The sequence below is a fragment of the Gymnogyps californianus genome, chromosome 11 (assembly GCF_018139145.2).
Source record: "Gymnogyps californianus isolate 813 chromosome 11, ASM1813914v2, whole genome shotgun sequence".
NCBI lineage: Eukaryota > Metazoa > Chordata > Aves > Accipitriformes > Cathartidae > Gymnogyps > Gymnogyps californianus.
The window spans coordinates 14500540-14513405 of NC_059481.1; the positions used below are offsets into that span (position 1 = coordinate 14500540).

General features: G+C 42.3%; 2 protein-coding genes across 3 annotated transcripts in view; one reads left to right on the top strand and one right to left on the bottom strand.

Annotated features, from left to right (window-relative positions):
* Positions 1 to 472: 472 nt before the first annotated feature.
* Positions 473 to 5599, top strand: STARD5 (StAR related lipid transfer domain containing 5). The gene is made up of 6 exons (XM_050903314.1): positions 473 to 562; positions 637 to 686; positions 806 to 938; positions 2356 to 2473; positions 3494 to 3587; positions 4155 to 5599. Exons 1-6 carry the CDS (start codon positions 473 to 475, stop codon positions 4300 to 4302), a joined length of 633 nt encoding a protein of 210 aa, XP_050759271.1. The 3' UTR covers positions 4303 to 5599.
* A 2485-nt stretch (positions 5600 to 8084) lies between these two features.
* IL16 (interleukin 16) overlaps positions 8085 to 12866 on the bottom strand; it is a 33673-nt gene continuing 28891 nt past the window's right edge. For both annotated transcript variants that reach the window (XM_050903196.1, XM_050903195.1), the window contains exons 16-20: positions 12515 to 12698; positions 10783 to 10884; positions 9827 to 10079; positions 8811 to 8936; positions 8085 to 8554 (exon numbers count right to left, since the gene is read on the bottom strand). In XM_050903196.1, the coding sequence (XP_050759153.1) occupies positions 8361 to 8554; positions 8811 to 8936; positions 9827 to 10079; positions 10783 to 10884; positions 12515 to 12698 (859 nt within the window). In that variant the 3' untranslated portion in view covers positions 8085 to 8360. The remainder of the gene's footprint in view (positions 8555 to 8810; positions 8937 to 9826; positions 10080 to 10782; positions 10885 to 12514; positions 12699 to 12866) is intronic.

Genomic DNA, 12866 nt, shown 5'->3' on the forward strand with positions numbered 1-12866 from the left:
GTCAGCCGGCATGGCTGCACCACAGCCCAGCTGTAAGTGGGTGAGCCGGCTGGCCCCATCTTCAGGTGAGAGAACAGCACAACCTCTGCCCTTGGCTCCTCGCCGTTTTCTGAAGGCCGGAGGCGATCTGAGTAACGTTTCCTCAGAGCTGCCTGTCGCCTGGGCGCTGTTTTCCCCTCAGGCTGCCGCCCGGAGGCTGCCGGCGGGGAGGCCCGCTGTTACCAGCTGTCCGAGAGAGCCACGCCACGGCCACCCGCGGCTCCGGGCTGGCCCGCATGGCCGACCCCAGCCCCGTCGCCGCCCTCTCCCCGCCATGAGGTGAGGCAAACCGCCGCCTCCGCAGTGGCGGCCGGTCCGGCGGGAGGCCGCGGCGCCTCAGGTGAGGGGGCGGCGCCGCCATCGGCCCACGGGGGCGGGGCGGCGCGGCGCCCTCACAGGCGATGGCCGAGCGGCCGCTCCGCCCTGCCCGGCCATGGACTACGCGGGGCTCGCCGAGGCGGCGGCCGAGAAGATGGGGCTCTATCGGCGGGATCCCGGCGGCTGGCGGGGCTGCCGGCGCACGGTGAGCGGGGGTGGCGCGGGAGTGGGCGGGGGGGCTGGCCCGGCGTGGCGGCTGAAAGCTTCCCCTCCCCGCAGAGCGAGGTGTCGGTCTCTTGGAGACCCTCCGCGGAGTTCGCCGGCAACGTGTGAGTACGGCCGGCGCCCCGCGTTCGTTTCCCGAGATGGCGGGGTGAGGGGTCGCCCCCCGCGGCGCTGCCAGGCAGGGTAGAGCAGCGGGTTTCGGTTTCGTTTCGTCCCGCCGCAGGTATAGGGGAGAGGGGGTCCTGCCTGCCAGCCCCCGGGATGTCTGGGAATGCATAAAGCCGGTGGCCGGCGGGCCCAGGACCAAGTGGGACCACAACGTGAAGGATTTCGAGGTCGTCGAAGCCGTCAGCGATGTAAGTTCCTTCAAAACCGTTCTGGTGTGATTAATGCAGCGTTGTGTTCAGAAGCGCGGGGCTCTGCACTGACCTTCCTGTTGCAGTGCCTCATGAGACAGCCTATGTTATGTGCAGGGAAGTAAAAAGGTCTCAAGAAGTTGTACAGCCTCTCTGTCTGGATCAGTCTGACAACACTGGGCTTAGGAATCTTTTTTTTTTTTCTTTTTCTGTTTTGTAAATTGCATGTATTCTCTTAACAATGGCTTATCTGTCTGGAAGGAACTACCAATACGTTCTTGGCTAAATATTGCATACTTAAAATATGTAAATGTGTAACATTAAAGATTCCTGCACTATGTTGTTGTTAATGCTGCAAATCAAGCTAAGCGTGATTATTTTTAATAAGCTATTTGTGAGGGAAGAGGATATTTAGAAAACACATAGGCTTAGCTAAGCAGTGAAGCGTTCATGTCGTCAGCCATTAATTCAGGCCCCGTCTTTCACCATGGCAGCACACGATGCTCTGCACTGCGCGTCGCACTCTGTCTTTAACTGGCTGACTGACCTTGGGACCCAGCGCTTTGCCTCAGTCTCTCTGTCATTAAAATAGAGATGCTGCACTTGGAGTATTATAGATGAAAAGGGCTATGTATGAGCAGTAGTTTCTGCTGCTGAGGTTACGCAGTCTAATTTCCTTTTTTTTTTTTTTTTTAAATTTTTAAGTGTGTCAGAACCTTAAAAGGGCATTGGATTTAGATCCGCAAATCTGAAGTGGATGTAGGTGCTCGGAGGCAGCCAGGGTGCAAACACAACCAGTTTCAGGAACGTTCATGGAAGTCCTGGGAAGATTATTTTTCTTGGGGGAACCATACAGGCATTTAGTATTAATTATAAACTTCAACTTTAGGAATGCTGCAACCTGCCACTTGAAATTCATAGACTTTATCAGACTTGCCAGCACTTACCAGTGTGGTAGAAACCTCTGTTTTGGGGAGCCTATCACCACAGAGCCTCCACGGAAGGGGATGGTAGCATTAAGGCTTCTGCAGTGTAACAAATCTGGTTATCGAGTTGTATCCCATGTGATATGATACAGAGAAGTTATCTTTGTTAGCTTCCTGGAAAGGAGAAGCATTTTAACTGTCCGGTGAGCGTAGATGTGCTGGATTTGCTTTTCAGCATCCCTTGTGGTATCTGTCCTTAAACAACCTGGAAGCTACGCATTATCGCTCTTTTTCTCCATTAAACTGTCCTTCATCAACACACCGTACTGCCTTTTGACTGTGCCGATTTGCATTTTGGTCAACAAAGGGTGTAATAGAACTCCTTGATACAGTTTAGAAAGTGTAACTGAAAGAGTACCAGAAAGTACAGGGATTTTTCTGCTGTCCTTTTGAAAGCATCAACTGACATAACTCTGTTTTGTGATTTCCAGACTGTCTCTGTATGCAGAACCACAACTCCTTCAGCTTTCATGAGGATTATTTCACCAAGAGAATTTGTAGATGTGGTACTAATGAAGCAATATGAAGATGGGACGATGCTATCTGCTGGTAAGATGCTTGTGTTCTCAACACGTTCACGTTATGTTAGGAGATAACCAGCAGCTACCGGAAATAAATATAAAATAAAAAATAAGTAATATGCTGTTCAGTAGTTGTTGATCTGATCTTGATCAGAAGATAAAATATTAGTGGTCTCTCTACATTGTTGTTCTCAAAGTATGTAAGTCATCTTAACGTTCAGATAATGATGATATTGTTGGCATGTGGTTTCTTCCCTTGCTATGCTTTTGAGACTGAATAAGTATTTAATTTACTATTAAGTTCTGTGTGTGTGTTTTTGTTGTTGTTTTTTTTAAGAATTGACAGAACTTTCTAAAAGGAGTCCAATTTAGTCTGAATCACATTTTAACATTTTCTGCACTGCCTCTAGATTTTGGTGAAGCCATTGAATAAATGTACCACTCCTGTACGTGAAAATAGTTGTCCTTATGAAACCAAATAGTGCTGATGTTTAAAGGGCTGCTACTGTGTGGAAGGATGTTTTTTGTTTTTTCACTTTCATCCTGTTGTTTAATTGTTACAAGTCAGTGCTTTTATTGCCCCACTGTTCCGCTGTCCCATTTTCCCATCCCATTCAGGAATGCCTTGCCAGGAATTTATATACTTGCTAGAGTGCAGTTTCTCAGCAGTCAAGTGGTATATACCTCTGTGGCATGGATTTGTTGGAAGTAACTTGAATGACCTCTCAAGAAAAGTAATGCCCTCACACAACATGGGTTCAGTGAAACTCCTTCAAAGTGTCTTGATGCATAGTTCAGAGCTCAGTGACAATTGCTTCTAAATTCAACACTTCTTTCATTTCCCCGTTCCGTGGCCAGAGTGGTTCCTTTTAATGTTCTTTTCTGACTGCTTGTATGGCACAGCCCCTCATCGAAAAGGTTGTACTGCCATTCTTCCTGAAAATATTCTCATGTAGTGAGTTTGCTTCCCAGCTGATGCTTTGAGTACCAAGGACTCTCTCCCATCTTCTGTGAAAATGACACTTGTCTTGAATGCTTTTTCTTATAGCCACCAATGTGGAACACCCACTGTGTCCTCCTCAACCAAATTTCGTGAGAGGTTTTAATTATCCCTGTGGCTGTTTCTGTATACCTCTCCCAGGGTAAGGAGCGATCTGTTTGAACATTATGTATTCTAAAGCCCTTCTTATCCATTGTGTGGTGTGTTTATGTGTTTGTGGCCACATGTGATCTGTAGCCTCTTGGCAATGGCATGTTTCTGTCTTCCTTTGACTAGTAATCGTTATGACTGAGTGCCCTTTTTGTTCTCTTTTTTGTGCAATGAATTAGTCTGTCTTCATTTCCTAGAGGGAAGTCTTTAATGTTACAGGAACCATCATCATGGTAGGATTCTTGCTGACCTCTTAAGCAGAGACTCAGCAGAACATACAAGTATGATCTTAATTTTTGGTAAATGAGTATCCGGTTGTTTATTATATTGCCATAATTCATAAACAGACGATGTACCTAACTAGGGCCTAGTTTAACTGTAATTTGACTTGTGGGGATAGCCACATTCATTGAAATTTGGAATTAATGTCTGTTTTTTGTTTTTAAAAAAAAAAGGTACTTAGAAATATCTATTATCAGACAATACATATAAGAGTCATTGTAAAGTTCTTAATGCTTTTAAACCACTGGCTATAAAATCACTTGCGTTGTCTTTACAGGGAGCCAGACAGGACTCAACTCCTTAGTTTCTTTCAGACTGATCTTGGTGGCTATCTTCCCCAGACGGTGGTGGATTCCTTCTTTCCAGCTAGCATAGCTGGATTTTACAGTAACCTGACCAAAGCTGTTAAGGCATTAAAAGCATGACAAGACCAATTGCTGACATCACCAGCCGAGGGTAGGAATAGGAAGTTGGCCTGCAGGAGTTTTCAACCAGCAGAGATACTTAGGAAAGGTGAAAGGGGAACAATGAATTGAGTAAAGTAAACTTTTAAAACAGCATTTTCTACCTGTCTGTATGCAAAGCAATGCATTCTTTTCTAATACGATATCCTTCATTTTCATAATTGGAAAAATATCACACCAGAGGCTGGAAGGATCCTGGAGGCAGCACTGGTGGCTGTCTGCGGGCAGAAGATGCACATACTGGATCTGTTCTTGGCCACACTTTGTCAGTGTCCGTGAGGAGGAGCATGGCTAAAATCCACTTAGCACTACAGCATTAGCCAGGTGCAGGCCAGCCCTGTTTCGTCCCTGAAGCTCCCCGTAGACTTCTGTGGAACAACGTTCCTTCCCCAAAAGAAGAGGTAGCTCTTTTGCTGCCAGCGCTTGCAGAGCTGCTAAGATGCTTCAGTGGGTCTAAGCCAGCAAACGGAAAAAGCCAGAACAAATTGGGCTGTGTGGAGGATCCCACTTGTTTGTTCCAGCAGACTTCAGTACTAATGGTAAATATGCCTTCAGTGCTTTTTTTCTAAATCAAGGTCTAGCGGTGCAAATGAATTCATAGGTCTGTGGGTTGGCAAATAGGCGCTCTTCCTTTCTCCCTTCTGTACCAAAACCAGCGATTTCCACAATGTCATGAAACAAACTGCACCAACGTAGTGGCAAGAAATAAAGAGGATTAAGCACTTTACTTGCCATTTTTTAAACTGCACTTGAACGTTTTTTGGTCTCTGGTGGTGAGAGGTTTTAACGGGTAAATAATCTTTTCTGTAGCTTTGTCTTGATGTGACAGGCCATAAGGACATGGCTTTTTTTTCTAAGACTGGTTTGCCTCACAGCACTATCTTGGGAAATCAGCTCCTTATCTTGTGTGCAGTGATGTGTCCAGCTTTAGAAAATATTTATGGTGCTGGTTACTGCAGGAATGTCAGACGTTACTATGGATTACGTATAATTACAAAAGGAAAACTAATTGCTGAATTAGGAATTTAAATGCAGGTTGTGATTTTAATGCTGTAACTCAATTATTTAACAAGGTTAATAGGCTCTGCTTTCTGTCCCTGTATTTGTTTTATGCTTAGTATAGGGCATGAACTTGCACACAAAGTTTCTCACTGTAAATCTCACCCTATAGAATAGATTTTTCAAGGAAGCAGTTTTTAATCTAGTCTCCTTTGTGTACACAGATGTAAACTTGTATGAGCATGATGAAATAAATATTTTTCTGCTACATCTTGCTGTTTTCCCGGATCATCCTTTAAAATGGTTCCTCATGCACCTGCTTTGCCAGCAAGGAAACAGAAGAGGCACTTAGACCTCCAGCATCTCTCTGAATTCAAGGCAACAAGAGAGGGAAAAGCCTTCGCTCCCATTTACACGCCCCAGTAACTGGGGATAAAGGTGTTTTGGTGAGAACACTCACCCTCCCAGCTTCTTTGTCTTTGGCTGGTCCTTATTTCCAGTTGCTGCTTTCTGTATTTACAAAGAGTAACAAATTCACTGAGGAGAGATTTGGGCCCTGATGTTACAGAGGCTCATACGTATTTATCTAAATGTACTAAAGTTGTTAGGCATGAAGTGCAATATCTCGGCAAGTCTTTGCAGGATTATGATTAATTTAATTAGCAAGCAGCAGAGCTCAGGTCACCACTTGTTATTCCTGCAAGTAAACCTTTTGCAGACAATGGGGCTTTTTATTAGCTATTTATTATATGTTTAATATTTTTTTTATTGCTCTGAGCAATAAAGGTGGTAGGTGAGGCTCTTCCTTGGAATAACTTAAGGATCCCTTTTCTGAGTGCTCAACATGTTCTATCCAGAAGGAATTAAGAGCCCTTAACATTCAGCCTTCTGCCCTGCCAAATTGGAGATGGAAATGTCTTGGCAAAGATCTTTGTGTAAGATCTTGGAGGGACTCCCCAGTGAGACACGCTGCCTGTCACACAGCATGTTTTGACTTCTTTTGATCCTGGCGGATGCCAGGAAATGCAGAGGCATGCAAAAACTGGAAAACTTTGGAAGCGTAGTGAGAAGAGCACCTCTGGGAAAAAATGAGATCAGACCTGTCTTGGTGGTTCTATGTCAGTTCTTACATTGATGAAATTAAATAGTTGTTTCAGGTGAGGACACCTTCAGCAGATGGCATTGAAGGAATTAAGGCATTCTGTGCTATGGCTGTAGCTAGCCCAGTCTCTGTTGTTAAAGATATGCAGCTGACCAAAAAGTGTGATCTGTCCTTTACAGGAAATAGCTTTAACAGTGCTAAAGAGTTCAGGCCTGCTTTTCTGTACAGAAATCATTCATGTTTTTCCTATATTGGTGGTATGGGCAAGTGGCTGAAAAATCTTAGAATCTTTTATATGCATCAGGCCTTTACTTAGGCTTTGTTAAGCCTAAGCCAATAATGCAGGTTAAGTTAAATACAAGAAATGCTAAAAAAAAAAAAAAAAAAAATACTCAGAGAGTTTCATGTAGGTTCCAGTTAAAAAATGTACAAAAAGATTCCCTCTCACATTTTTCTCCTATTTTGGTTGCTACCCAATTCATAGAAATTTTGTTTTGAGGATTGTTTGCTTGGTTTTTGGAAAAGATAACTCAATTGGGAAGGGGTTTGGAAGTGTGGGGGCAGATGGCTTGTCAAGAATGTTCTTTCAAGGATTGACATAGAGTTGACTTGTGAGGAAAGGCCAAAGCAAGTTACATGCCTGGATTCAATTAATACCTTCTGCTCTCTATCCTACTTCCCTTTCTCTCAATTGCTGTTTCTGTGACATTGTGTTAAGTGCACAGAAAATAGCTTCTGAACTCCTGCAGTTTATGGTTTGGTGAAATTAAGTAACCGAAGAAGGGTGCAGCAAGTTCCCAACTATGGGAAGAGGAACAGCCAAGGACAATAACCAGTGCAGCCATCTGGCTTTCAACTGGCAAGTCGCTGCTTCCATCCCGATGTTGCATCTCTCCCTTTAGTAGGTCAGAGAAGACCAAATGGGTGCACAAGACCATCTTGCCGTGGATACACATGCTGCTGCTGGTAGAAGTCCATACAGTGCCTAGAGAGCACTGCCAAAATGCCAATAGCAGCGTTTGAACCGTAGATTTGTCTCCAAGTTATTTAGTGTTTCCAGAATAAACGTTTGGATTCAGAACTTCTAATTCCCAAATACTCTCACTGGTACTTTCCCTTACAAAATTAACACAAAGACATTTCAAAAAATATGTGTGGTTAGAAGGTAAGACTTGGCTCTAAATGGCCTCGTTATTACTCTCCTGCTCTAGTCCTCTGAGACCTCTGGCCAGAGGAAGGTTAGGAAAACCTCCGCTATTTACCCTCAGCTTCCTGCCTCACCCTTGCAATATCGTGAGACACTCCTCCCCCCTGTGCCGCACCCCCCATGTTTGCCTGCTGGAGTTGAGATGGCTCTGTCAACTGCTAGTAGAAAGTTACCTTGACAGGTTTTGGCTGTCCCGGATGTTCTGCGATTTGAATAGAAAAGCTGGAGTTTTCCAGGGCACGCTGTCATTTTGACATACAAAGTTGCCCTTTCTCTGCCCTTTACACATTCCCTAAGGCAGTGTTTAGTTGTAGGCTTGTAGACACATTCTCCCAGGCAGGGAGCAAGACTTGGAGAGTAGGACTGAAAACTTAGCACAGAACGTGCTTCTCATATTTGTTAAGTTAATGGCTTAAAAAAGGAGAATACTATAGCTGTCACATATTTTATTACAACCAGTATATTATTAATAAAGTCATTATTTTATAATTCTACACTTTGTAACATCTGTTTCTGAACGTTGAAATAAGAATCGTGCACATTTTGTGCACATCTTATTTTATTCCAGACAGCTTGCTCTGTAACTGGCAGTTAGATCATGTGTACTTTTCAGATGCGCTTTCTCTGAGTACCTTGCTGTGCTAGCCAAATGGCTGCAAGTAATAAAATCCTTTTTTGTTTGTAACATTGGCAGTAGTCTAATTCCTGCTCTTACAAAGTTTCAGATGACTTGGTGGTAACAGAGCTCGGATTCTTCCTCTTGATGATAGCTGTGATGGGCCCATCAGGTAATGCCTTGATTATATTCCATGCTTCAAAACGAGTGAGTCCTTGCATGGCAGTTGTGTGCACTTGTAATAGCTCATCACCAGGCTGAACAGGGCTGCTTTGTTCTAATGCAGTCCCTGGAGAAAGAAAATGAATTTCCTTTAATTCTTTGTGTGAAGGAGACTGTAACTTATCTTTTACTTATTAAGGATCACCAGCATGTTTGGTATAAACCATCTGGTCTCAGCAGGCAACAAATTACTGGCACTGCACAGAATAATGCTGCATTTACAAAAAATACCATTTTCGTGGGTATAAATCAGCAGTCAGTTATGAACTGCACAAGTTTGCGTCAGCTAAGAACCTGCCATGTAGACATTTAAGTGTGTTTACCTTTAAATATCCTATTGATGATGATGGGTTTATCTCCATGAATAGAGCCCTTCCCTCCTTCCAGACTGAATCCTAAACCGGCAGGTGTTTTTTCTAGAGTTACAGTGCAGATTGTGTCTTCAGTTGCTGGAAACAAATGGAAAGTTAGCAAATGGGCACCACATAGTCTGAAAAGCTGAAACATCTGTTACAAAAAATGAACTTTGTTTGCAAAGGCACCATAAACTGCCAAATGAAAGAGAAAACTATAACTTTTAATTCCTCTTTTTGTCATTGCAAGGCCCTCTGGGAAGCTGGGGAGAGAAAGTTGTGTTTGAATTCACGGCAGAATGGAAATATAAAGATGAAAGCTGGTGACATTTACTAGAATTAGAAAAATCTGTTCAATGAACAAAATTTAAGGTAAACATATTTGACTTGATGCTAGTTATGAAATTGTTATTAGCTACAAAGCTGCTAATGTTTATTTGCAGTATGTAAGTAAAGCTACAGGTCTCCAGATCATGCTTTAGAAAAAAAACCACAAAAATATCTTAAGAATATCTTAAGGTTCTGCAAAAATCTAACCTTGCTATGTTTCAGATGTAGCCACCTGCTATGTCAAACAATAGCACATTGTTTGTTCAAACTGAAATTCACTTTCACAGAGAAGTCTTGTAAATTAGAATCTAATAGTATTAGAATAAAGAATCACTGTTCACTGAGTTGTCTTTATACCTTCAATTAGATGTCTTACTACAATAATAATCTTTGTATGTCTACAGAAATTCATACAGAGGATCACACTTGGTTTTTTTCAGAGGGTTGCTTTATTTTAGAAATCCATTAATTCTTTCTCTTTCCAACAAAGTTATTCCAAATGTCTGTTTCAGGAATGTTTTATTAACCATGCTGTCTTTAATCATGGTTCTCAGATTTACACAGCTAATGCTGAGCTGCTTTACAAACACCTAGATTTCAGGGGATGAGTAAACACTTAGCAGGTGGGGGCTGCAAGGTAATGCTGCTGAACTTACCAGACTCTTGTGAGGCATCGCTTGCTACTGAAGATGTACTAGAGTCGATTGAAACATTGAGATTTTTTTCTCCATCTTTAGCTTTTCTAGTGACAACAACAGCTTGTCTGGGTTGTCGAGCCTGTCGCATGATTGCTGAGGCGTCGTTGTGAGTCGCACCTTTAAGAGACTTTCCATTAATGGATAGTACTTCATCTCCTTTTTGAATAGTTCCTTCCTGAGATGCTAGTCCATTGGGAAACACTTTGTGAACCTATTGAAGAGCCCAGTCACCACACACGCACACAAGGAAAGAGGAAAAAAAGGACAAATCACTGAATCATTCAGTTAATACTTTTCACCATGTGCATTTTCCATTCTTTGCCAGGAACAAGTTGCTTCTAGCACATTTCAGGACTGAGGGCTGAATAAATTTATACAGAGAAGTTCTCCTGGGCGCAGCCCTCCTCAAGCAGCTAGGCAATATGTTTAGCCCCGGTATCAGATGGCCAAAGCCTTGCTGCCCATGGTACGTACCTTGCCTATGCTACCCTCTTGCTGCTCTGCTAGTGGGAGGAAGAAGGCATGAAGCTAGTCTCTAGCTTCCAGACCCCTTACATGTCTACACGCTCACCTCATTCCTTCTGACCACCCTGCATGGTCTTCTATAAGCATGTGAATAAGGTGTTGGTTGCTTCCTGCTGAGGGCTGTGTGTTCTGCCTTGGCTTTCAGAGCTGTTGGGGAGTATGGTGCCCAAGGAAACAGGACACCACTGCCAATCACCTGGAGAGGGCAGCTCTGTGCAGAGGGATCCTGTTTTCACCCATTAAGACCATGATTCTTTTGCCTCTTATCAGTACAGCTGCCTACTTTGATTATGCCAAAAGCCAACCTCTGTAGTAGAAAACCAGCAAGTTATATATTTTTAGATAGAGTAGTTGTTTTTGGAGTATTTTTTAAGAAAGATGCTACTTACTGTTATCACTTTGTTTTCTAGATCAATGCCCCCTGCCAGGCTGAATCCAAGCCCGGTATCTTCTTCTTTATGCAAAATTGTAACATGAATATCATCAAATTCCTAGGCAGAGAAAGAAATAAAGTCAAGAACTTCCCAACAGATATGTCAAGATGATTGGAAAATCAGCATGTTCTCTCTTTGTCCATTGTGCATTTTATAATGAGACTTAGTGGCATAAGCATAATACTGTGATGTGTTTAGTATTTGGTTTTGATCAAATTTACCTATCAATTACCTATTTTATAAAATGCTGCTCTGTGTCTAAAATTGTTCTGTTTTGGTAGACAGGTTATCAGTTGGATCTGGACCATAAATTTAATTATATTAAAGAGTATAGATATAATGTACTGTAGAAACAGAGAATATTGCTGAATCATGTTAGAGGACCTTCTTATTGAAAAAAGTGGAAAAAGAATTTGGCATACAGCTCACATGGATACAAGTGTCACAGCTTAAAAATTGCTTCTCATTCTTATTTTTATTTTTTAACAATGCTCTACTAACAGGTAGAGTAAGCTGTCACTGACTGTGTTATCCCAAAGATGAGTTTGTATAGGATAACAACTCCTGTTTAACCTAATTTCCTAAGGAAACATGGCTTTCTTGACCACAACTTCACAGCCATGTTCAGTATGTGAGCAATTGTAGTTGCATCTTTTGCTATTGTGTATTGTTTCCTTCCACAAGTGAATCCACTGGCCAGCTGCAACCAGGCAGAAGGTACGTGCTGCTCAGAGGTTGTCCTGAAAATTCCATGAAAACAGACAACTTGATATGAGAAAGGCTAGTGTCCCATTGAGGGCAACATTGCAACGTAGCTTTTACTGCTAATTAGACAAAAATATCAACATGGGTAGTTGACAAGAAACATAAATTGATACAAAACTTGGCTTTCATAAATTCTGCTTGTCAAACTGCTTTTTGATTGCAACATACTAGCAAAGTTTGATGTGGTCAGTAAGAATTTGTCTCTGACATGAGAATATGTCTATCTAGTATTATGATAGGCAGACATGAATTCACTACCCATGCTCCATGCAGCACAGACACAAACCAGGACTAACCTGGGAGACATGCCACTGCAGTTAGCTAAGAGGCAAAAACTATATTAGCTTAGGCTTACTGGTGCGTTAATGCAGTTATGCTGCTTTTGCACTGCTTGGAGTGTCTTAACACAGCAAGCACATAGCTGCCAGCAGAAGCTGAACTATTTTCAATGCAGAGCTGTGGATGTTATCTGCTTTTTGAGTGTGAGCAGTGTTCTAAAGTCTTTACAGTTCTGGAATGCACACATTTAACATTGAATTTTGCCTTAATCTGGCTTTATCGCAATTCTAGATGAATCCAGTACGACTAAAGGTTGCTCAGTATCCCAAAAACGAGGCATTGGGTGTCTCAGATTGGCAACCCAAATAAAAAGAAAGGCTTCCAAAATATCAGTGCCTACCTCTGCATACATTGACCTTACCTGCTGAATAACTGTTTTCCCATTAGTTAAATGGGTATTACTGTTGCTTAGTTATTTTTGAAGACTTCTTCAAGATTTTTGATCAAAAGAGCTAAACATTACTACTGGTACATATTAAGATGACCGTTTTATTTGTTATAATATCAAGTTGCAGAGATGTACCAGGCGCATTCACTCCACAGCTTTCTGAAAATCATGGACAAAAAGAAAAAGCAGATTTACCTTTAAGGTTGCTTCATCTAGCGATTTAACTTCCTCTATAAGCTTTGCTAACTCCTCAGGGGAAAGCAGAGAGATGACAGACTGCCCTGACACACCGGATGCTTGAGGTGAGCTGTGTTCCTGTTTCTCTTCCTCTTTCTCATTGTCTGCTAGGCTCACAGTATATTCTCTCAACTCGGAGAGGCTGTCCCATTGTGACAAGAATAAAAAAGAAACGTTGAGTTATGAAAGAAGATACCCACAAAAGCATAGCACAGACAATTTTGGAGCAGTCATCTTTTGATCTTATTAGCATTTAATTGGGGCGGTAGCTCTTATAATAAGTATTATAAATACATACAAATGTAAATTA

What these genes read in the sequence shown, in the direction of transcription:
- STARD5 (XM_050903314.1), top strand. Translation starts at nt 473, where the DNA reads ATGGACTACGCGGGGCTCGCCGAGGCGGCGGCCGAGAAGATGGGGCTC. An exon ending in GGCGGGGCTGCCGGCGCACG is followed by an intron (nt 563 to 636) that starts GTGAGCGGGGGT and finishes CCCTCCCCGCAG; the next exon opens with AGCGAGGTGTCGGTCTCTTG. An exon ending in TTCTGTATACCTCTCCCAGG is followed by an intron (nt 3,588 to 4,154) that starts GTAAGGAGCGAT and finishes TTGTCTTTACAG; the next exon opens with GGAGCCAGACAGGACTCAAC.